The 24071-nt window shown below is 36.6% G+C and overlaps 1 protein-coding gene across 2 annotated transcripts in view; it reads right to left on the bottom strand.

Moving 5' to 3' along the window:
• SLC9B1 (solute carrier family 9 member B1) overlaps positions 1 to 24071 on the bottom strand; it is an 82595-nt gene that overhangs the window by 12114 nt on the left and 46410 nt on the right. For both annotated transcript variants that reach the window (XM_013989374.2, XM_021100732.1), the window contains 6 exons: positions 21212 to 21382; positions 19691 to 19833; positions 17897 to 18024; positions 7971 to 8146; positions 3578 to 3684; positions 2564 to 2713 (listed from right to left, as the gene is read on the bottom strand). In XM_013989374.2, coding sequence (XP_013844828.2) covers positions 2564 to 2713; positions 3578 to 3684; positions 7971 to 8146; positions 17897 to 18024; positions 19691 to 19833; positions 21212 to 21382 — 875 coding nt within the window. The remainder of the gene's footprint in view (positions 1 to 2563; positions 2714 to 3577; positions 3685 to 7970; positions 8147 to 17896; positions 18025 to 19690; positions 19834 to 21211; positions 21383 to 24071) is intronic.

Raw genomic sequence — 24071 nt, 5'->3', positions numbered from 1 at the left:
TCTCTGGCCACGTCTGCGACCTACACCACAGCTCACAGAGGATCCTTAACCCACTGAGCAAAGCCAGGGATCGAACCCGATCCTCATGGATGCTAGTTGGGTTCACTAACCGCTGAGAGGCATCCTCATGGATGCTAGTTGGGTTCACTAACCGCTGAGCCACGATGGCAACTCCCCAAGAAATATTTAAAAATATGTACAATAAGAGGGAATCTTCTATATTAGATTTTGAGACATAAAACTACAGTGACTTAGGAGTTCCCGTCGTGGCGCAGTGGTTAACGAATCCGACTAGGAACCATGAGGTTGCGGGTTTGATCCCTGCCCTTGCTCAGTGGGTCAAGGTTCCGGCGTTGCCGTGAGCTGTGGTGTAGGGCGCAGACGCGGCTCGGATCCTGCGTTGCTGTGGCTCTGGCGTAGGCTGGCGGCTACAGCTCTGATTCGACCCCTAGCCCGGGAACCTCCACATGCCTCAGGAGCGGCCCAAGAAATGGCAAAAAGACAATAAATAAATAAATAAATAAATAAATAAATAAATAATTAAAAAAATCTTAAGAGCATGAAAAAAAAAAAAACTACAGTGACTTAAAGAGTGATAGTAAAAATAAACAAAGAAAATAGAGTGGTATTAGCATAGGAATAGATAAGTTTAAATAGATTCCAAAAGTAAGTTTATATGTATATATACATATATATGACTTAGAACATGTTAAAAGAGGCATTTAAAATCACTTAATAATTAATAGATCAAAAAATAATTTGGCAAAAACTGACATCCAATTCATATGCATATATATATATATATTTTTTTTTTCCTTTGGTCTTTTTAGAGCAGCACCCACAGCATATGGAGGTTCCCAGGCTAGGGGTCAAACTGGAGCTGTAGCTTCCAGCCTAATGCCACAGCCACAGTAACACCACGTCTGAGCTGCATTTGTGACCTACACCACAGCTCATGGCAATGCCAGATTCTTAACCCACTGAACAAGCCTAGGGATTGAACCTGCGTCCTCACGGATGCTAGTCAGATTCGTTTCTGCTGAGTCACAATGCGAACTCCCATATGCATGCATATACATATATATCTATGTCTATGAATACATATATATATACACACACGTACAGTCTTACAACATTCACAAAAATAAACTCCAGAGGGATTAAAGAACTAAATGCAAAACAAACTACCAAAGTATTAAATTATAATATGTAAGATGTTGTAATGTTTATAATGCAATCTTGGGTGAAAAAAATCCTTCTTATACTTAAGATACAGAATTTAAAACCAAAAAGGAAAAACTGACAGGTCTGACTTACTGCCATACAAAAGACATCATAAACAAAGTTGAAGATAAGCAAAAATTATATGCAATATGCAGATAACAAAGGGTGAGTAGCCCTAACATATAAAGAAACTCTATACATTAGGAATAAAAAGGCAAATAAACCAATTAAAAAATGAGCAAAGAATATGAATAGGTAGTTATAAAAGAATATATGGAGAAGCTTACTCCACTACCAATCAGAGAAATATAAAGAATAACAATGTTGTATGGTTTCTTACCCATGAGATTGCAAAAAAAAGAACAATTGATAATATCTAAGATTGTTGATGGGTTTAGGTATTATGGACTCTCCTACACTGTTGGTAGTAAGCAGTGTTAAATAAAATATTTTTAAGGAATAACTTGCAGTACACATCAAAATAGAAATACACCAGTTCTAAATTCAGCTATTCCATTTCTGGAAATCTATCCATATAGAAGTACTCATACATTTGCAAAACCACACATGAACAGGACTGTTTAGGACAGTGCTGTTTGTAATAACAAAAAATGGAAGTGGCTCAGCGGTTAATGAGCCCAACTAGGATCCATGAGGATGCAGGTTTGATCCTGGCCTTACTGGCCTCGCTGAGTGGGTTAAGGATCCAGCATTGCTTTGAGCTGTGGTGTAGGTCACAGATGTGGCTCGGATCCTGTTTTGCTATGGTTGTGGTGTAGCCCAGGAGCTGTAGCTCCCATTCGACCCCTAGCCTGGGAACTTCCATATGCCACAAATGTGGCCCTGAAAAAAAGCAAAAAAAAAAAAAAAAAAAAAAAGGAAGCGATCTAAATGTCTCCAAATAAAGGCGTGATTAGAGGAAATGATCTGGGGAGGGGCTTTGATATTTGGGAATGGTAGGGGAAAGGAGTGTTTTATATTGTATTCCATATGTGGACCTTCTTACTGTCTTAATATTTTATGAGCATATTTTCATGTATTAATTGCATAACTAAAATTTTAATAAATAAAATAATTAAATCAGTAAAAGTTACATAATCATATTACATAAAACTTCAGAAAAAGAAAGAGGCCTGAAGTGACAACTCAACTTCTGATTGCATTTTTGTGTATTTCCAGGTCCTTTCCTGAATATGTCCTTGATTGATTAATTCATTTTTCTTGAAGATAGAAACTTCTGGAACATCTTCCAACTAGAATGAGATTTCCTAAATGCAATTATAGATGTAAAAAAGTGGCTATTTTATCTTTTTTGAAAATGGTGCATAAAAATATTCACCTTTTCTTTGGCCCAACCTGTCCCTGCAACAAAACTTAATGCTAGCGTGCATAATCCTCCAGCTGCATGTGAACCAATGTGATGGCCGCCTAAAACAGCAGTTATACACATACTCAAAATAAGAAATGCTCTCTTCAGTGGAAGTTTTCCCTAGAATTAGACAGATATTTGAAAGTTAATTTACATTAAATATATGATATTTATATTATCTATCATTTATTACTGACGCTTTGATGTCATGTCTTTATATGTTTTATCGAATAATGTCAAAAATTGTGACTTTCTTTCCCACCACATATTTTAACAGACCTGGTATCAACTGACAAAATTTGCAATTATTAAGTTTCATTTTCTGCCACATCTCTGATACTCATGTCAATAAAATGGTTAAAATACTTCAACTTAAGAGAAAAGGGAAAGAAAAGACATGCATAGAACCTGTGGTTCCATATAACATATCCATAAGAAATATTATGTCTGAATATTTCTTTAGCTCAGACAATAGCTATAGGGAAATTAAGACGGAAATTATAGAACTCCAAGAGTCATGGCATATCCTTTAGGGCAGGAAAGGGTTTAGTCTGATAGGGTAGTATTAGTCAAAGAGAGTAGGAGTGAAAATAAGTCAAAAAATATGCACAAATAAATGGGAATATATTTTCCCCAAATCGTTCAATGGAAAGTTTGAGGGAAAAAGATTAGGAAAAGCGGTGTCAATAGGCAATTTAGTGAAGAAAGGGGTGGGACAGAATGAAGAGGGTACTTAGAGTACATATACATACGTTATGTACATTTCCCTGATATTCCTTATTTGCCAAATCAGGAAGCAGGGACTTCAGTTAGGGCCACAATAACAACTGTGCTCAGTTTTAAACAGAGTAGGCAGTGGAGGCTACTTTTGGAGAAAGAGAACTAAATATTAAATTTATTATTTCATGGATCTTCCACAAGTTCAATTTTGGGAAAGAAATGCTGAATATTGTACTTCCAAAAACTAGATTATTTTTTATTTACCTGATCTCTACTTGGAAAATACCGAGCAAATATTCCCAAAACAACTCCTGACACCACACCAATAACGACATCCCGAAACGAGGTCAGGATGTTACTAAGTTCACTACCTGTAAGGGCATACAAAAGAAAACCATTTCATAGAGAAGTATTTTCATATCCTAACACATCAGAAAATCGTAAAGAAAGGTATGTATTTTACTGAATAAATATACAAAAACGGACCTTTATTGTTTAAACACGTGAAAACATATGCAGATCTATTTGATAGATTAAATATGTACTCTCAAATGATTTAATACACACATACAATTCAGAAAGGTTTACTGAATAAATAGGCCAGAAAACAAAGAAGAAATAAGCCACAATGTGCTCCCCTTACACCCCCAACCTAAAAGACCAGGTGAGGTAGAAAAATGCCCAGAGACTGGCAAAGGAGTACCCCTGACACCTAACACATGGCTGGCAATGTTCTTCTCTGATACACCATTATGAAAAACAAATGATTTAAACATAAAAAGAACAATTTGTATGTATGTATGAATGTATGAATTTATTTATTTTTATAGTCATACCTGCAGCATATGGAAGTTCCTGCACTAGGGGGTCTAATTGGAGCTGCAGCTGCCGGCCTATGCAGCCACAGCAATGTGGGATATAGGGCGGCTATAGCCACAGCTGCATCTGTAATCTATGCAGCAGCTTGCTGCAAAGCCAGATCCTTAACCCACCAATAAGTAAAGGCAGGGATTGAAACCACATCCTCACATAGAAAACATGGGGTCCTTAACCTGCTGAGCCACAATGGGAACTCTGAAAGGATAATTTAATAACAACGACATTAAAAAAAAGAAAAAAGATTTATCCCAGGGTCAATCCTAGGAACATTCAAAGGATCAACTACTTTTCCAATATATTTTATGTCTCATGGATACACGTAGTTTATTGTAATACACTTTAAAAAATAATCCTGAGTCACACAAAAAAGTTCAGTTATACTCTGTGTATTCAGCTCAATAAACTATGCAAATATACATATTTTAGAAATATTTCCTCATGAAAAATAATAGAAATGGAGGGTGACAAGAGCAAGTGGTAGAACTGGAATCCCAGAATCCTGATTCCTCACAGAGACACCAATTTAACAAGAATATACAGCCCAAAAGGCTTTATGAAATTCCACAAACCAATTAAAAAATTATAGCAAGAGAAAAGCAACTCATGATGTACATGAGTGCTCCCATAAAATTATCAGAGGATTATATAGCAGAAACCTCACAGGTCAGAAGAAAGTAGAATGATTTATTCAAGGTGTCAAAGTGTTGAAAGAAAAGAAATGCCAACCAAGAATGCCATCCCACAAAACTGTCCTTCAAAGTGCAGGTGAAATTAAGACTTCCCTGGATAAACAAAGGCTGATGGAGTTCATCACCAATGGACCTGCCTAACAAGAAATGTTACAGGGAATCTTTCAAGTGGAAATAAAATAACATTAGCCAGCGACACAAAAGCATGTAAACATAAACCTTCAGCAAAGGTAAATAGATTAATTCAGAATCTTACAATACCTTAATGGTGGTGAGTAAATTACTTTTAATTACGTAATTTAAGATAAAAGCATAAAAATATATATAATTATAAAATTATGCTACCGGATACACAATATAAAAAGTATAATTTGTGATATTGATAACACAAAGTGAGGCGGGTGAGAGGTAAAGGAGCAGAGGAGCAGAGTTTTGCATGCAACTGAAGTTAAGCTGTTATCATTTCTTTTTTTTTTTTTTTCATTTTTGGCTGTCCTGTGGCATATGGAATTCCCAGGCCAGAGATCAGATTTGAGTCACATCTGCGACCCACATCATAGGTTGTGGCGATGCCTGATCCTTAACCCACTGTGCGGGGCAGGGATCCAAACTGCACCCAGTGCCCCGAAGATGCCCCTGATCCCTTTGTGCCACAGCAGGAACTCCAAGTTGTTATCATTTTAAAATAGACTGTTGTCACTTTGAGGATGGGAAAAGATATTTTATGTAAATGGTACCCGAAAGAGAGCTTCAGGGGTGATCATACTTAGATAAAATAGACTTTAAGTCAAATACTGTCACAAGAGATAAAGAAGGCCTACATAATGCTAAAAGGGCCAATTGACCTGGAAGGTAAAGTTAGATCTCAATATCTACCATACTCCAAAATACAGATATTTTGAAGATCTAAAATAAAACTTCAAAAGTCCTTAAAATTTTAAGAGAGTTTACATAGGTAGTAGTAGAAGATTTTTTTAAGGATGTACCCATTTGGTTTTCACTTTTATAGTCCTCCTTAAATAAGGTTTGGTCTCCCATAGCATCTTGTACTCTGTAATACTTACCACATTTGTAATTACTTGTCTAATATAAACTCCTGGAGAACATGGGCCATATGGTCTTCTCTGCCAGCTGTGTTGGAAGGCAGTATAGAATAATACTTAAGAATGTGGATTTGGGGTCAAACTGCCAGATTTGGCTCCCCTATGTACTGGATCTGTAACTTTGAGCAAGCTACTTAACCTCTGTCCTTTAGTTTCCTTATCTGTAAAATGAGTATGGCACTACTGTGACCATTAAATGAGTGGAAACATCTATAAAACTTACAGCAAGTACCAAGCAATTACTCTATAAAAACTAATACTGTTCTTCACTGTTCATCCTCAGTGTTTGACATAGTAGCTGGCACAATGGATGAGGAGCACAAAAATATTTTTTGAAAGAATGATTGATACCAGTCATGAAGGAAAAGACAGCCAGATCTGACAAAAAATTTATGACTTCTGAAGGGTAAAAAAGTGACAAAGTTAAAAGTCAAGTTATAAAAACAATAGAATATAAAGCAAATGCTTATTCTTCATTTTATGCAAAATCTTGACAAATCAAAAGGAACAAAAGATTAACACACTTATAGGACACAGGCAAAATATTTCAAGAAAAGCAATCTATAAAACATTCAACTGTAACTGCAATGTATACATCTAAGGATGACCTGACCCCCTTGCTGTACAGTGGGAAAATAATAAAAAAAAAAAAAAAAAAAAAATTCCAAAAGGCTAATGGCCAATAAACACAAACATTTGTTTAACATCAATAGTATTCAAATTTCTTCATTTAAAGTGGCCTCACTCTTTAGCTATCAAATTAGCAAAGGTAAAAGGATTAGTAATACCTAATTTTGAAGAAGGTGAAGAGAAGGTGGCACGCTTGTGCACCCTGGTAGGACACGACATTGTGGCCATACATTAAAAAATCTTATGTTATATACTTTTTAACTCAATAATTCCTCTTTTAAAATTAAGAAAATATTAAGATTAGATACAACTATTTAGTTGTATAAGATGTTCAATCAAGCATTATTTTAGTAGTAAATACTGGTGCCAACTTCAATTTTTAGCATGTTAAGTAATCATGATATAGCCAATCAAATGCTATCCATCCATTAAAAATGTCTTAGAAATATATTTACTGAAAAGAAACATGTTTGTAATACACAGTTAAGTACAAAACTCAGGTTATAAGAAAGCATGGTTAATGTTCAATAATTTTATAAGAATATTGGGAGGGAGAGAGAAATGGAAAGAGTGCTAGATACTGACAGAGATGGATAGAGAAGGAGAAATCTGGGTGAATATATACCAAAAGATTCAGAATTTTTATTCCTGGGGATAAGACTATGATAGATTTTAAAAAATATTTTCCCTTCTTATTTCTTTATATCTTATGATTTTAAGAGAAACTGTATACACAACATTTCAACTTAAAAATGTTTTGGTGCTTTAATAATATAGAAGATTGAACTTTGAACATTGTCAAATAAAGAATTATTAAATGTGGAATGTTTATTTTCACAATTTCTACAGAGTGACATTCAAGACTATATATCATCTTGGGATTTGGAATTGGTGCAGGATCTTATCCCACCACTACCAAAAAGACACAGTTGTCCAAACTCTATATATTAAGTTGTCTTAACAAAGAACAACTGGTTATTTATAATGATGATAAGAAAGATACCTCTCCAAAATATCTATTAGATATATTAGTAGTACTGATAATACTGTTGCCTACATTTTTTTATGGAAAATTGTGATAAAATTCCAAAGTAACATGAGCAGATAAATGGTAATACTATGGGTTACCAAATTAATTGAAATATTTGGTTGTTAAAAGGAAATAATTTGTGTTAAGTAGTGGTATCTTAACCCACTGAAATTCCTTCTTTGGTCTAAAATGAACTTTCTATGAAGGATAAAAAGATACTAAATTGAAAAGTCTTCATTAATAAATGTAGAAGCAAAGCCAGAAACCTTTTCTAAAGAACAAAAAAATAATGAGTTATACGGTAGCTGTTGTAGATTTTTATTTACCTGAGGAGAAGACTATGCTATAGCATGTGTTGTATCCAGTGATAGCTACAATGTCATCCAAACTGCTGGCAGCTATTAATAAGGTTGGAATGCCTTTCTCAACACCATATCCCTTTTCTTGCAAACGTAACATGGAAGGGACAATAACAGCAGGAGAGACTGCACCTACTACGAAACTGAGAGAAAAATATTTGAAAACCAGTTAAAAACATCCTTTTAACCAAAAGTGTTTTATGGTAAATTGTACAACAAATGTATCAACCCTTATGACAACTTCGAATGTAAAAATACTGCTTTTGAGTGAATGTCATTTAATGCTGGTAAAAACGACATTTAACGGTGGTAAAAATCAGCACATTCTTTAGTGCCGATTAAAATTTTAAAGAAATTTCATTCAAGATGTTGGATCAAGGAGTTCTCTTGTGGCACAGTGGGTTAAGGATTCATGTTGTCACTGCAGTAATTTGGGTGGTTGTGGTAGCACAGATTTGAACCCTAGCTCAGGAACTTCCACATGCCATGGGCATGGCTTAAAAAAAAAAAAATGGTTGGACCACAAATTGCAACCTCTGCCTCCAGCTCTAAATAATGTGAAATGAAGATGTGAAAATAATAGGAAACCGTACTGTATAACACATGGAACTATAACCAATCTCTCGTGATAGAATATGATAGAAGATAACATGAGAAAAAGAATGTATATGTGACTAGGTGACATTGCTGTACAGCAGAAATTGGCACAACGTTGTAAATCAACAATACTTTAATTAAAAAAATAAAGTAAAATTCACAATCTAGCTAGAAAACAAAAGGGGAATCCTCAATGGGCAACAAACTAGGTGCATTCTTGCTAGAAAAGAGGCAGACAGGTTAGGACTAAAAAAGGAAACCATAAGCCAAAATGCATACAAGTAACAATTGCTACAAAAGATATGCTGTACTTGTAAAAATGCCCCAAGCCCAAAAATCGCAGATGCTAGGAGTAGGAGGGACTTCTGAGGAAATTAGTTATTTAGAGTACCACTGTAAGAATGGTCAGTCAGATGTAGTCTCCACACCATTCCTATCTCAGTGAGGAAGAGAGTATATCTGCCCCAAAGAAGGAACAATGAGTGTGAGCATCTAAGCTACAAAGGCACATGAAAAAAACTTCTGGGGTGGTCGATGACACCTATGAGGAATGGGGAAGCTCCTGCTCAGAATACCTTCTTTTGGTATATCCCATTCGGAAACTTGCCTCATCTCTTCCATATTCACCTTTTTCTTTTCTTTTTTGGTACCCCGTGGTATATGGAATTCCGGGTCCAGGGATAAGATTCAAGCTGGAGATTTGACCTCCATCAATGCTAGATCCCCAACCCACTGTGCTGAACCAGGGATCAAACCAAGTCCCAGCATTCCAGAGATGCCACTGTGCTACAGCAGGAACTCCCATATTCACTTTCTAAAAGCTGCACTGTACCATGTGTAGCGGTGCTCTCAGTGCCCCACGAGAACCCATTTGCCAGGCCCAGCTGCTGTTGTTGGCTGTGACACCTGTGACCTGTGGCTTTCTGGGAGCCTTGCCCTGATAACAAGAACTTACCTACAGCAGCTCAGGAGGTTCACCACTTCCCCCTTCCAGACAGCTTGTGCCAATGACTGACTGATGTGAGGGTCTAAGAGGGTCCTCTGTCTCTGGCTGTACAACCTCTGTGGTGCAGTTTATGTTCAAGATTTCCCTAGGAACTCAAGAAGAACCTAGAATCCTCTGAAAACACATATTTGCCTCATTTACTGCACATTGGAACTAATTGATATACTATTTATATGTTGTTGCTTAACAAATCATGCCCAAACTTAGACGTTTAAAACTACAAACATTTGGGAGTTCCCCTATGCTGCAGCGGGTTAAGAATCTGGCACTGTCACTGTAGCAGCTTAGGTTGCTGCCGTGATGTGAGTTTGATCCCTGGCCAGGCAACTTCCATGTGCTATGGGAATGGCCAAACAAAACAAAATATTTATTTTCTCACAACTTCTGTGGGTCAGGAATCTGCGTGTGCCTTAGCTGTAGGCTTCTTCCTATTCAAGTTTTCTCATGAAGTGGGTGGGGAAAGATCTGCTTACAAGTTTACCCACATGGCTAGAAGCAGGTCTTCAGTCTCTTGACATTGGGGCTTTTCCACAGGACTGCTTGGAACATGGTAGCTGACTTCCCCCAAGACAAGTGGTTAAAGAGAGTGCAAGAGAGAACCAGGAAGATAGAAATCATGTTGTTCTTATGACCTAGTCTTAGAAGTGACAGCCTATCACTTCTGCTGTATTCTGTTAGAAGAAAGTCAGTAAGTCCAGCCCACATTAAAGAGGAAGGTATTACACAAAGTTTTAAATATCAGAAAGCAGCTATTACTGAGAGTGATCTTACCACGTACTTGGGGATTTATAAAAAATACTCATGCCTGGATCATATTCTAAGACATTCTGGTCTGATTTAGGATGGAGTTTGATCTGGATACTGGGATACTGTAAATATTTTTTAAATTGTTGTAAAAAAATACACAATACAAAATTAACCTATTTTTAAATATATAGTTCAGTAGTGCTAACTATATCCACATTGTTGTGTAACACAGAATTTTTTAATCTTGCAAAACTGAAACTCTATACTCTCCATGCCCCTGACAACATTCTACTTTATGTTAACATGATTTTTTTTTTTTTTTTTGTCTTTTTGTCCTTTAGGGCCACCCTCACAGCATGCGGAGGTTCCCAGGCTAGGGGTCCAATCAGAGCTGTAGCTGCCAGCCTACGCCAGAGCCACAGCAATGCCAGATCTGAGTCTTATCTGCAACCTACACCACAGGTCATGGCAACACCAGATCCTTAACCCACTGAGCGAGGCCAGGGATCGAACCTGGACCTCATGGTTCCTAGTCAGATTCATCTCTACTGTGCCACGACAAGAACTCCTTAACATGATTTTGACTACTCTAGTTATATCAGTGGAATCATATGGTATTTGTCCTAGCTTATTTTACTCAATATAATGCCCTCAAGGTTTATTGGTGCTGTAGAATATAACAGGATTTCCGTCTTCTTCTTCTTCTTCTTTTTGTCTTTTTAGGGCCGCACCTGTGGCATATGGACCTTCCAAGGCTAGGGCTCAAAACAGTTGGAGCTGCAGATGCAGCCTAACCACAGCCACAGCAACACTGGATCCGAGTTGCATCTGTGACCTACAGTGCAGCCTGCAGCAACGCCAGATCCTTAATCCACTAAGTGAAACCCATCCTTATGGAGACTATGTCGGGTTCTTAACCCACTGAGCCACAATGGCAACTCCAATTTCCTTTTTGTTTTAACGGCTGCATAATATTCCTGTGTGTGTGTGTGTGTGTGTGTGTGTGTGTGTGTGTGTGTGTGGTGTGTGTGTGTGTGTGTGTGTGTGTGTGTGTGCGCACGCGCGCCACATTTCCTTTTATCTATTCATCCGTCCATGGATATCTGGGCTGCCTCTACCTCTTGGCTATTGTGAACAATGTTGCAATGAATTGTGCAGGCAAATATCTCTTTGATATCCAACTTTCAGTTCTTTTGGATATATACCCAGAAATAACATTACTGGATTAAATGGTAATTTTGGTTTTTTGAGGAACCTCTAAACCCTTTTCCATGGCAGCTTTTCATTTTACATTCCCAAAGACAGTTTATTAATGTTCCAATTTCTCCATGTCTGTGTCAACACTTATTTTCTAGTTTTTTAAATAGTAACCTTCTTAGTGAGTATGAGCTGTTATCTCTTTGTGGTTTTGATTTACATTTCTTTAACAATTATAAATGCTGAGCACTTTCATATGCTTGTTGGCCATCTGTGCATCTTCTTTGTAGAAATGTCTCTAAGTTCTTCGGCCATTATTTAGTCAGGTTTTTTGTTGTTGTTGAGTTATCAGAGTTCTTTACATATTCTGAATATTGATCTCTTTTCAGAATTATGGTTTGCAACTATTTTCTCCCATTCTGTGTGTTTTCATTTTGTTGTTTCCTTTGCAGGGGATTTTAAGTTTTATGCAGTCTCATCCATTTTTGCTTTTGTTACCTGTGATTTTAGTGTCATAGCTAAGAAATTATTGTCAAATTCAATGTTATGAGTTTTTACATGTGGTTTGCTAGATAGAGTATTCTCTGATGACTGTTTTTGTTTATTTTTTTCCTTTCAGCATGTTGGATATATCATCCCATTCCCTTCTGGCATGCAAGGTTTTCACTGAGAAATCCAACTATTATCTTATGGGAGCTCTTGTTTTTCTCTTGTTTTTAAGATTCTCCCTTTCTACAACTTTTTTTTTTTTCTGTCTTTTTAGGCCCACACCTGCAGCATATGGAGGTTCCCAGGCTAGGGGTCGAATTGGAGCTGTAGCCACTGGCCTACACCAGAGCCACAGCAACGCGGGATCCGAGCTGAGTCTGCAACCTATACCACAGCTCACGGCAACACTGGATCCTTAACCCACTGAGCGAGGCCAGGGATCGAACCCGCAACCTCATGGTTCCTAGTCGGATTCGTTAACCACTGAGCCACGATGGGAACTCCAAGTTTTTTTTTTGTTTTGTTTTTTGTTTTTTTTTTTTAAGGCTGTACCTGTGGCACATGGAAGTTCCTGGGCTAGGAATCAAATTGGAGCTGCAGCTGCTGGCACACACCATAGCCACAGCAACACCAGACCTGAGCTGCATCTGCAATCTAGAATGCAGTTTGCAGCAATGAGGCCAGGGATCAAACCCCCAATGTCATGGACACTATGTCGGGTTCTTAACCTGCTGAACCTCAACGGGAACCCCTAAGGGGAGTTTTTTTGATCATCTTGAATTTATATGTCAGTTTCCTTTCACAGTTTTGGGCCATTATTTTTTCATATAGGCTTTCTGGCCATTTATTTATCTCTTCTCTTTGTCCAACTCCCATAATGCATAGATTGGTTCGTTAAATGACATCCCACAAGTCCCTTAGGGTAACTCCATTTTCCTTCATATATCTTTTTGCTCCTCTGATCCTGTACTTTCAAATGACCTATCTTCAAGTTCACTGGTTCTTCCAACCTGTCCACTCTGCTGTGGATCCCCTTTAGTCAATTTATCAATGTACTGTATTTCTACAGCTCCAGAATGTATTTTTGGTTCTTTTTTTATACGTTTATGTATCTTTGTTAGAATTCTTACTTTATTCATGCTTCATTTTCTTGGTTCCATTTTCTTGACATCTTTGAGCTCACTGAACATATTTACGGTGGTTATTTTGAATTATTTGTTGAATAATTTATACACTTTTATTTGTATAGGGTTGGTTTCTGTAGTTTTATTTTGTTCCTTTCATTGAGCCCTGATTCCCTGTTTCTTTGTATGCCTTGTTATCTTTTGTTGAATTTTGGATGTATGAAAAAACAGCCACCTCTCCTGGTCTTTTCAGACTTCTTCCTAGGGAAAGACCTTCACCAATCAGCCTAAATAGAGATTCTGGGAGTCTCTCAAACCTCTCTGGAATGTGCCTTCTCTGGACTTTGGTACAGTAGCTCCAGCAGAACTTTAGCCTTTTTCTACTCCAGGGTGCTCCCAAGTGTCTATCAGCAGTCCTGCAATATATTTGGAGTGCAGCAATGCACAGGACTCACCTTTGTTCCTGGTGGACCTCAGGCATCTAAAATGTGTCACTCTCTTTTCCATCAGCGCTCCAAGTTAGATGAGGCAGAAACCAGTCCTTTGAGCAGCCTCTTAAAAATACAGAATATAAGACACATGTTCTAGCTTTTTCTTTTCCTCCTGAAGGAGAAGCCAAAAGTTGGGAGTTTCCTCTTGATTTCCCTTTGCTGTGCAGGAGGATCATGGGGCATGGTGGGTAAGTGCAATGCAATGTTCTAATTATTCCAATGTGCCTCTTTTTGGCCTTGTGCTTGTATGGAATGCTGTAACCTATCAAGTGGTTTCTGGAGTTACCATAAAGGTAATCTGGTCCTTATATTGCTATGTCAGTGCCTCCATAGGGGAAAGTGAGCCTAGAGTTCCTTTTCCACCATCTTGTTGACATCACTCCTCTAATTTCTGGGATTTTTCAAAAGCTCCAGAGTGATTTTAATGGGTGGCAAGTTTTTGGAACCACTGACTTTTACCACAGTCTTATCTTTCTTCACTAAGAGATATCTACTGAGACTTCCCTTAATAAATCATTTACATAAGAATCTTAATCTCAGCCTGAGCATCTAAGGAAACTTGATTGGTAGCATGACTGGCCTATTCCCTGAAAGAAGGCAATAGCAAACAGATAAAATAATCGCAAGTCAAGATGATGTTTCAAATTAAAAAATGAGTACCTACTAAAGCATCAACAAATATCTAGGGAAAGCCAACACTTTGAATTGAGGTACCATGGTCATTAAATGGAAAAATATATAGGAGTTCCCGTCGTGGCTCAGTGGTTAACGAATCCGATTAGGAACCATGAGCTTGCAGGTTTGATCCCTGGCCTTGCTCAGTGGGTTAAGGATCCAGTGTTGCCGTGAGCTGTGGTGTCAGTTGCAGGCGTGGCTCAGATCTGGCATCGCTCTGGCTCTGGCGTAGGCCGGCAGCAATAGCTTTGATTAGACCCCAACCCTGGGAACCCCCATATGCTGCCAGTGCAGCCCTATAAAGACAAAAAGACAAAAAAAAAAAAAGAAAAAAAAGAAAAAAAAATTTATACCTGAGAAAAGAGATATACTAAAAAGAGAACAACAAGAAAATGGCTTCAGAATAACTATAAACAGCCTCAGAATCATGAAAGTACACTGTATCTGTTCAGTATTTAACTACAGTTCTTAGAAAAGAACAATTGCCAAAATTAAAGAAATAAATAGGTGATACGGACATAACTGCAGAGTGAGTTAATGAGCTAGAAAACTGAGCAGAGAAATTTTCTGATGTGTATTGTAAAGGCAAGCAGATGGAAGGTATAAATAAAAACTTAAGGAGATCCTGCTGCAGTGCAGTGGCTTAGGGATCTTGCACTGTCTCTATGGTGATTTGGGTCACTGCTGAGGTGCAGGTACAATACCTGGCCCGGCACAGTGGTTTAAAGGATCCAATGCTGCTGTATCTGCAGTGTAGGTCACAGCTGTGGCTTGGATTCAATCCCTGGTCCAGGAACTTCCATATGCCTCCCCTTCTCCCCCCACCAAAAGCCAAAAAACTTAATAGGTATGGAGGAAGGAGTTACTAAAGGATATAATCAAAGAGAACTGAGGAGAGATAAAAGATATTCTCATGACCTGGGCAAAAAAGATACAAAATCCTTTCATGATTGAAAGATTCCACCAAATATTGAGTAGATCAAAATTTAAAAAGACTCACCCAAGGGTATTAAGAAATTGTTAATTTATTTAGAAAATACTCTTACCTTTTAGAAGTAAGTGCATACTGCAGGATATAGGGGTGAAGTACCATCGTATCTGTAATTTACTTTGAGATTCATCAGGGGCTATTAAGTGTAGGTTAACAGTACTAGGATGTTCAATATATTATCCTCTCTACTCTTCATGTTTGAAAAATTTCATGAAGGAAAAAGACCTAAGACTCTTCTTTTAAACTTTAATATGCGGGAGTTCCATCATGGCACAGTGGAAACAAATCCAACTAGGAACCATGAGATTGTGGGTTTGATCCCTGGCCTCGCTCAGGGGGTTAAGCATCTGGTGTTGCTGTGATCTGTGGTGCAGGCCAGTAGCTGTAGCTCCAATTCAGCCCTTAGCCTAGGAACTTCCATATGCCACGGGTGTGGCCCTAAAATTACAAAAGACAAAAATAAATAAATAAACTTTAATATGCAAACAGATTACATGAGGATTTCATTAAAATGCAGATTCTGTTTCAAAGGATCTGGGGTGGGCCCGAAATTCTGCATTTCTACCAAGATTTTAAGTGATACTAATGTCACTTTCCAAGGAACATATTTAGTGTAGCAATAAGTTTTTTATTGCAAAAATTAAGTAAACCAAGCTTCCAAAAAGAAAAAATAGATTACCTAAAAAAAGAAACTAAAAATAAATTTGATTGTAAATATGCATATGTAAATATATATATCTTAAAAGCAGCCACATTTGCCTCTCTTTCCCTTTTCCTTTTGATTTTTAAGATCAAGTGAATGCTTTTGCGTATTGGCCCTTTTATCTGTTGGAAATAATAAAATACCATTTTTAGATTAATAAAGTCACCATAAGCAAAATTAAACATTTGGTTTTTATTTTTTGTAAGAGCCGTACCCTGTGGCACATGGAAGTTCCGGGGCTAGAGGTCCAATCAGAGCTGCAGTTGCCAGCCTACACCACAACCACAGCAACCTACACCACAGCTAATGGCAATGCCAGATCCTTAACCAACTGAGCAAGGCCAGGGATCAAACCTGCATCCTCATGGATACTGGTCGGTTTGTAATCCACTGAGTCACAATGGGAACTCCTCAAAATTAAACATTTAGTGATGTGTGGTACAAGACATTTGTAATACCTTTAACAGATAAAACACTGATATAATCAATAAGAAAGAGAAAAATAGCTCAATAGAAAAATGGGCAAAGGCTATGAACAGGCTAGTCACAGATAAAGAAATATGATTTATATAAAAATGTACAAAAATATCTACATAGGAAAGAATATTATTTTGTGTATTTTTATATAAATCATACCTATGCATAGTTTGTATAAGTATGATAACTGTATTACTATATATGTTATACATCATGTATATCTTTTTTAGAAGATTAGAATATTATTTTTAAAAGTCTAGAATGATAATATAAAACTAGAGGAATTGTCACTTTTTTTCTTTTTTAAATTTTGTGGCCACGCCCATGGCACATGGAAGTTCCCCAGCCAGGGACTGAATCCAAGCCACAGCTATGGCAATGCCAGATCCTTTAATTCTGCTGTATCAGGCCTGGGATTGAATCCGCACCTCTGCAGAAACCCAGACCAGTGCAGTCAGATTTTTAGCCCACTGTGCCACAGCAGGAACTCTAAGAGTTGTTACTTTTGTATAGGGATATAGGCCCTAGAATTTGAAGGCATGGTCAGATGGCTTTTTACCTTCATCTATAAAATTTTAATTTTTCAAAATAAAAACGCATTTGGGAATTACTTTAATAATAAAAATTAATTTTACGGAGTTCCCTGGTGGCTCACCGCGTTAAAGATCAGACATTGTCACTATTGTGGCGTAGGTTACTGTTGTGGTATGAGTTCAATCCCTGGCCTGAGAACTTTCACACCTTGCAGGTGTAGCCAAAAAAAAAACTAATTTTTAAAATTCTGTGGATTGGCAATAAGTATGTAATGAGTAAACTTTGCTAAAAATTTCATTGGAATAGATAAGTGGAGGCAAAAGTTAAATGGATTGAAAAATGAAAAGAAATTAAGGATATAAAGATAGTGATTATAGACTATTCTGAGGAATTTGGACATGAAGGAATGGATGGTGGATAATAATGGATGGAACATTGGATCTAGGAGAATAGTGTTTGCTTGTTGTTTGTTATAATATCCATATCTATACAAAATATCTTTCATATTACAATACATATATTTACATATAACATATTGTATGTTGTACATATAGTGTATAAAGAAGAGACCATTAGATAGATCAAAAATAGAACTAGATTATAATTTAAGAGAGAAAGAATAAATTGATGTAGTAAATTATCTTGGCATTAAGCATTTAAGGACTATGATATTTGTCAAGGAGATGGCAGATTTAGGACATGGCTCTGTTTCTGACAAACTAATTTCCAAGATTTTCTACCATTGTGAAAAGAACTTTAATGATAAATTTAGACAAACTTATACAAAATTCTGAATGTTTAAATATTTAAACCAAGCATTTCAACTGAATATTTTCATAGAAAAAAAATGAGGAAAAGTTACCCTAATAGAAATGCCCATTGCCAGGGAAATTTCATAAGGTAGTGGGAAATAACAGCAGCTGAACATGCCTCCATGAGGCATGGACCCATAGACAATCTTAAACAAACTCTTTTCAAACGCTTCAAAGCCTGAAATACACAAACATAGTCACATTTGGACAAACTTATACTGGCCAATAAGAAAATTATTTTAAACAAATATTGGAATAGATAGTTTTTTTGAGTACTAAACTTGTACTAAACTAAATCTCCCAGATGTCCCACTGGGCTTGAAATACTAATATAGATCGTTTTATATGTCATTGTATACTGAACTATAAACTTTTCACATTTTATAAAACACTATTGTATTTTAATTATTAAAAGATCTATTTCTCCATTATTAAATAACTATTTCTACCTTTCTTAATCTTCCTAGTAAATGGTATAATAAAAGTATGCTATAGTTTATTTCCATCAGTTAACTTTTAGGGATGAACTGTTTGATTAGCGTAATAATTATAACATGCCAAAAGAGAAAGTCACTTAAAAACTGCATATTAACTCAAAGGGAAAACTTTAAAATTGTCTCACTGGTTTAAATTTTCTACTGGATAATATAATAAACCATCACTGTTTGTAATCATTTATACTCTTGAGATACTTCCCACCAATCGTACATACTTGCCACATTTGTTATATTCTTAACAGCTGTTATGTCATGACTATCCATCTTTAAAAACTCAAATAGACTTAGGAACCCTAGAGTTGTGCATTTAAAATAAAATTGCTGGAGTTCCCGCTGTGGCTCAGCCATAAAGAATCTGACTAGTATCCATGAAGACGTGGATTTGATCCATGGCCTCAATCAGTGGGTTAAGGATCCAGTGTTGCCAGAAGCTGTGGTATAGCTCGCAGACTCAGCTTGGATCCTTCACTGCTGTGCCTGTGGTGTAGGCTGGCAGCTGCAGCTCTGATTCAATCCCTAGCCTGGGAACTTCCATATGCCATGGGTATAGCCCTAAAAAAAGACAAAAAAAAAAAAAAAAAAAAAAAAAAGAAAAAAAAAAAAATATGTTAAAAGATTAACTTTTATGGAGCTCCCTTCGTGGCTCAGCAGTTAACGAACCCAACTAGGATCCATGAGGGTGCAGGTTCAATCCCTGGCCTCACTCAGTGGGTTAAGGATCTGCCATTGCTGAGAGCTGTGGTGTAGGCTGCAGACTTGGCTTAGATCTGGCGTTGCTGTGGCTGTGGTGTAGGCCAGCAGCTGTAGCTTCGATTTGACCCCTAGCCTGGGAACTTCTATATGCCATAGGTGTGGCCCTAAATAAAGCAAAAAAAAAAAAAAAAAAGATTAGCTTTTACAATAATGCAGAGATAATCAGAGGCATAGTTGTGGGAAAAATTCATGAAACAATAATATTATTGAAATACTTAATCACCCTGCCGAAACAAAACAAAAGCAAAAAGCTTTTATGGGATGACCCTATCATTTGTTAACTGAAAAGTAAATAGTTTGCCACAGAAAAGCCACAACTCCCAAATAATACAAATGTTGCATAAGGACATTTATCTCTATGTAAATAATCAAAGACTACCTCTAATAGAGATCTTACGTCACAGTAACTTCTATTTTTAACAGTAATATGACCAGAAGGAGAATTTACGGCACCAATATTTCTGTAAAATCTTTGTTCTTTATCTTAGCTGAGCTCTACCTGGAAAAGCTATAAGAAAAATTCTGCCTCTTTTTCTTTTCCAACGGCTTCTCATATTTAAAATAACCATACTCCAGGTATAATTGGAGATCTACCTGTGGATCAAGTCCAAGCCCAGCTCGCACTAGAACAATGGTAAGGGCAGTACTTCTTAAAGTTGAAGACACAGTGTTACTAATCCAGACACGATCACTGAGGTATGGAACATTCCTAATGGTAAAACCAGCCAGTAACATACCTTAGAATAAAGAAAAATAAGTCATGTTTGATTCAGTTCAGTTTTCCTGGAGAGAAAACTCAAATGTTTAATTTCCCTTCTTCAAATACACTATGTCTCTCACTACTTCAGTGAAGGGCAGGTTATGTACAAGTAAAGGAGACAGAATAAAAAAAGGAATGGAGATGTGAAATAATATATCTCACTGGGGTGCAGCAAGTAAGGCAGTATTGCTGAAACAGAAAGGACTAGGATGGGAGTGGAAGAATGGGCAAGGAGGGACCAGGTCATGGAAAGCTACCCCTACCTCCTACCCTCCCCTCCTTTGTCAGGGTAAGGCACCATGGGAATGTTTTAGGCAGAAATGAGATAGTAAGTCTTGCGTTTTCTATGTGATGGTCTTGGTATATTAGACAGACATAAAACTGAAGGAGAGGCCAGTTAGAAGGTTCAGCCATAGTCCATGGAATAGTTAGTTAGAAACAAACAGCCTGAGCTAGGACATGAGCAGAAATTTTGGAAAGGAGGAAAAAAGATTCAATGAATACTTGGAAGATGATGAAAGGGTGTATGAACACAGAAAAGATGTTAAAGATAAGAGGGAGTGATTACCTCTATTGACAGTGTGCTAAACATTTGAATGTATCGAATATTTAGAAGATATAAGACACTGCTAATAGAAGTTCTTTCACTAATTCTCCTCTGTCTACCTGGAGAGTAATACAATCACGGTGATGAAGAAATGGGATATAATGTTGTTTAAGTAGATGATGCACCCATGAATATAAGACGCTCAAACATGGAGATGCCCCAAAACTATAAAACCTTTTGGTAACTTCATCACTATAGTATTTGAATCTTTTTTTTTTTTTTTAATGGGCACACCCACAGTATATGGAAGTTCCTGGGGCCAGGGACTGAATCTGAGCTGCAGCTGCATCAATGCCAGATCCCACTGTGTTGGGCTGGGGATTGAACTTGTGCCTCCACAGCAACCTGAGCTGCTGTAGTTGTATTCTTAGCCCACTGTGCCACAATGGGAACTCCAAGTATTTGAATCATATTACTGTATTTGAGTTATGTTATCTACAGAAAAACTCAGGCTTTATCAAATTTGTCCTTTTCTATAATACATTTAAAGTTAAGTTAAAAAGTCCCATTAAATGATAAAGCAACAAGAATCATGTATTCAATATATTTAAATTATTTAAAAATACATTTCAGGCAAAGTCTGCGTGTAGGTACAGAGAATAAATATTTCTATAAAGTACACATATAAAAAAGCTACAAAGATCATATTACATTGAAATAGTTCTAAATTGTATCAACTATGACTAGAATAGAGTCATAATTTACATGTAGTCAATGACAAAGAAGTCAGAGCTAATTATTCACTTACCAAGAAGAGGAGGAAGTTGAGGTACTGAAGGTATTCTAATGATTTCCACAAGCTTCCCCCCAATAATGGAACTATAAAAGATAGTTAACACTCCAAATAAACTTCCACCAGGAAAAACTGAAGAGCCTGAGAATGACCAGGTTACACACCATATCATAAAAAGCATAACTCCTGAAATATAAAAAAAGCACATATATATAAGTACCTAGACAAAGATATATACACATAAAAGAGGAATTTGATTTCACCAAAAATATTTGTAGCCAATCCAATATCATGATAAATAATGAAGACTAATATTGCCTGCTAGTATGGATAAAAAAAAATACCTGTTTAATATATATTCCAAAGTCCTTGTCAATTTTTAAAAAGTATTTTTATTAAAAAATATTTTTAAACTATATGTGAATTCTTTAAAGTGTTAAACTTTTCCTTTTCTTTTTTGTCTTTTTAGGGGCACAGCCAGCCACAGCATATGGAGGTTCCTAGGCTAGGGGTAGAATCAGAGCTGTGGCCGCCAGCCTACACCACAGCTATGCCAGATCTCAGCTGTGTCTGCAACCTACACCACAGCTCAGCTCATGGCAATGCTGGGGGCCACCGAGCGAGGCCAGGGATAGAACCTGCGTCCTCATGGATACTTAGATTCGTTTCCACTGAGCCATGATGGGAACTCCTAAACTTTTCTCATAATATATGACATTTTTAAAATGTTACAGCAATATGATGAGATTTACTTTATTTGCTACTTTAAAATAGCTCTTTCACCAGGAATAAGATGATTGGTTGTAATGAGAATTCTTGAATGTGTTGAAGATCACAGGGGCAGTATGCCACATTTTTTTAGTGGCAGCAGACTAAATATTTGTATTGAAGGATAACTCAGTTGATGTTTGGTACAAACTGTTAAAGGGGATAGAGGCTGAAAAAAAAGAAAACCTGGTCTTTGGGAGAATATAAAGTATCTTAGATTATGTATAGGAAGGAGAGGTGGACAGGATGAGTAATGATAAGGTAGTAGACACTCGTTTCTAGCAATTAGGTAATAATTCCTATCACAGGAGGAATTCATAGATTTCTGTAAAGGACAGAAGGTTATATTGAAAATTGCCATCTGCAAATTAAATAGGTACTTTCATTTAGTATAAGTCATAATTTCTAGTGTTTTTTCAGGTCCTTAAAATAGCTTGAGTACATTCCTTAGCTGCGACCTTTTTGGTGGTAATGAACTGCCCAGGGCAAAAGAGGAGGATCTTGACAAACTCAAAGCAGGAAGTTAGAAATGAGATTCCTGTTCCTTTCTGTCTGACTATTACCACTCCACAAAATGGAACACTTAAAGGGCTAAACTCTTACTAAAGAATGGACTAGTAGATGCAGACGATTGCATTTGGAGTGGACAGGCAATAAGGTCCTGCTGTATAGCACAGGGAACTATATCCAATCACTTATGAGAGAACATGGTAGAAGACATTATGAGAAAAACAATGTATATATATATATGGGTCACTTTGTTGTATAGCAGAAATTGACAACATTATAAATCAACTATAATGAAAAATGGACTAGAAATATTATTCTACTGACAAAGGGAGAAGTGAGGGCAGATTGTTTTAGCTGGTCTCTGGTGGCAGAATCACTACTGAGAATTCATATAGGCCTCAACTAACTTATGCTGTGGGCTTAAATGTACATGATTTACATGGTTTAGGAACCTCCAAATCCAAAACTTGGCATTGTAAAGTATCTTTCCATGGAGCTATCCCTAGGGCACTTGGTAGATGCTAATTCAAAATATCCCTAATAGACACTCCTGATTCCAGACCGCATAAGTTCTCAAAGACAAAGCCACTGAATCTGAATTTATAACAAAAACTCACAAAACAAGAAATAATCACCTATGAGCAAAAATTGATAGATACAACACAGAATGAGATTAGACCCAAAAAATTCAGCTAAAAGAACCACTAGATAGATAATATAAAATATGTACTTTCAAAGAAACTCAAGGTAATTAAAAAATACATAAGACATAAGAAAAAATGTCTGGAAGCACTATAAAATGACCAAATAGAACATTTAGAAAGAAACTAGAAATAAGTGCTGAAGTCTAAAAAGAACACTAAATTCCTTAAATAATAGGCTATATACAACTGAAAAGAGAAATACAGTAAATTGGTAGATATAAGGAAATTACCTCGAGTGCAGTATAAAAAGAAAAATGAGATGGAAAATATGAGATATTTAGATTTTTGAAAGGATATAAAATATATCTAACAGTAGTTTCAGAAACATATCAAAAGAGAGAAAAAGACAATATTTGCGAGGATAACTAGCTAACAAATTTAGAGACTTGATTAAAACCATAATCAATTCTGTATTGATCTGGACATAGGATGTAAAATAAATTCTCACCAGGATTAAATAAAAATAAATAGATATTTAGATACAATGTTGAGAAACTATAGACTGCCAAAACCAAAAACAGGCCTTAAAAAATCTAGAGGGAAAAGGACAGATTAATCATAAAAAAATAAAGTTTAGAGCAGATTCTCAATTCTCAACAGCAACAACAGAAGCTGGAAAATAATGAAATAAGGTCTTCAAAGTGCAGAAATAAAAGTATCCAATATTGAATTCTGTAGCAAATTAAACTATCATTCAAGAAAAGGACAAACTGAAGATACCATCAAGCAAATATATCTAAGAATATATTCCATTTTTATTGGGGGGAGGACTATTAGAAGATATGCTTTAGGAGTGAGGACATAAGACTGAAAAAGAAGGAATAATGAACAAAATTTTTAAACATCTAGGTTAGCCTAAACAAGTATTTGATGTATAACAAATAACTAATCAA

Source organism: Sus scrofa, chromosome 8 (genome assembly GCF_000003025.6).
Source record: "Sus scrofa isolate TJ Tabasco breed Duroc chromosome 8, Sscrofa11.1, whole genome shotgun sequence".
Classification (NCBI taxonomy): domain Eukaryota; kingdom Metazoa; phylum Chordata; class Mammalia; order Artiodactyla; family Suidae; genus Sus; species Sus scrofa.
Note: the sequence above shows the minus strand (reverse complement) of the source record. Positions and strands in the feature narration are given on the sequence as shown.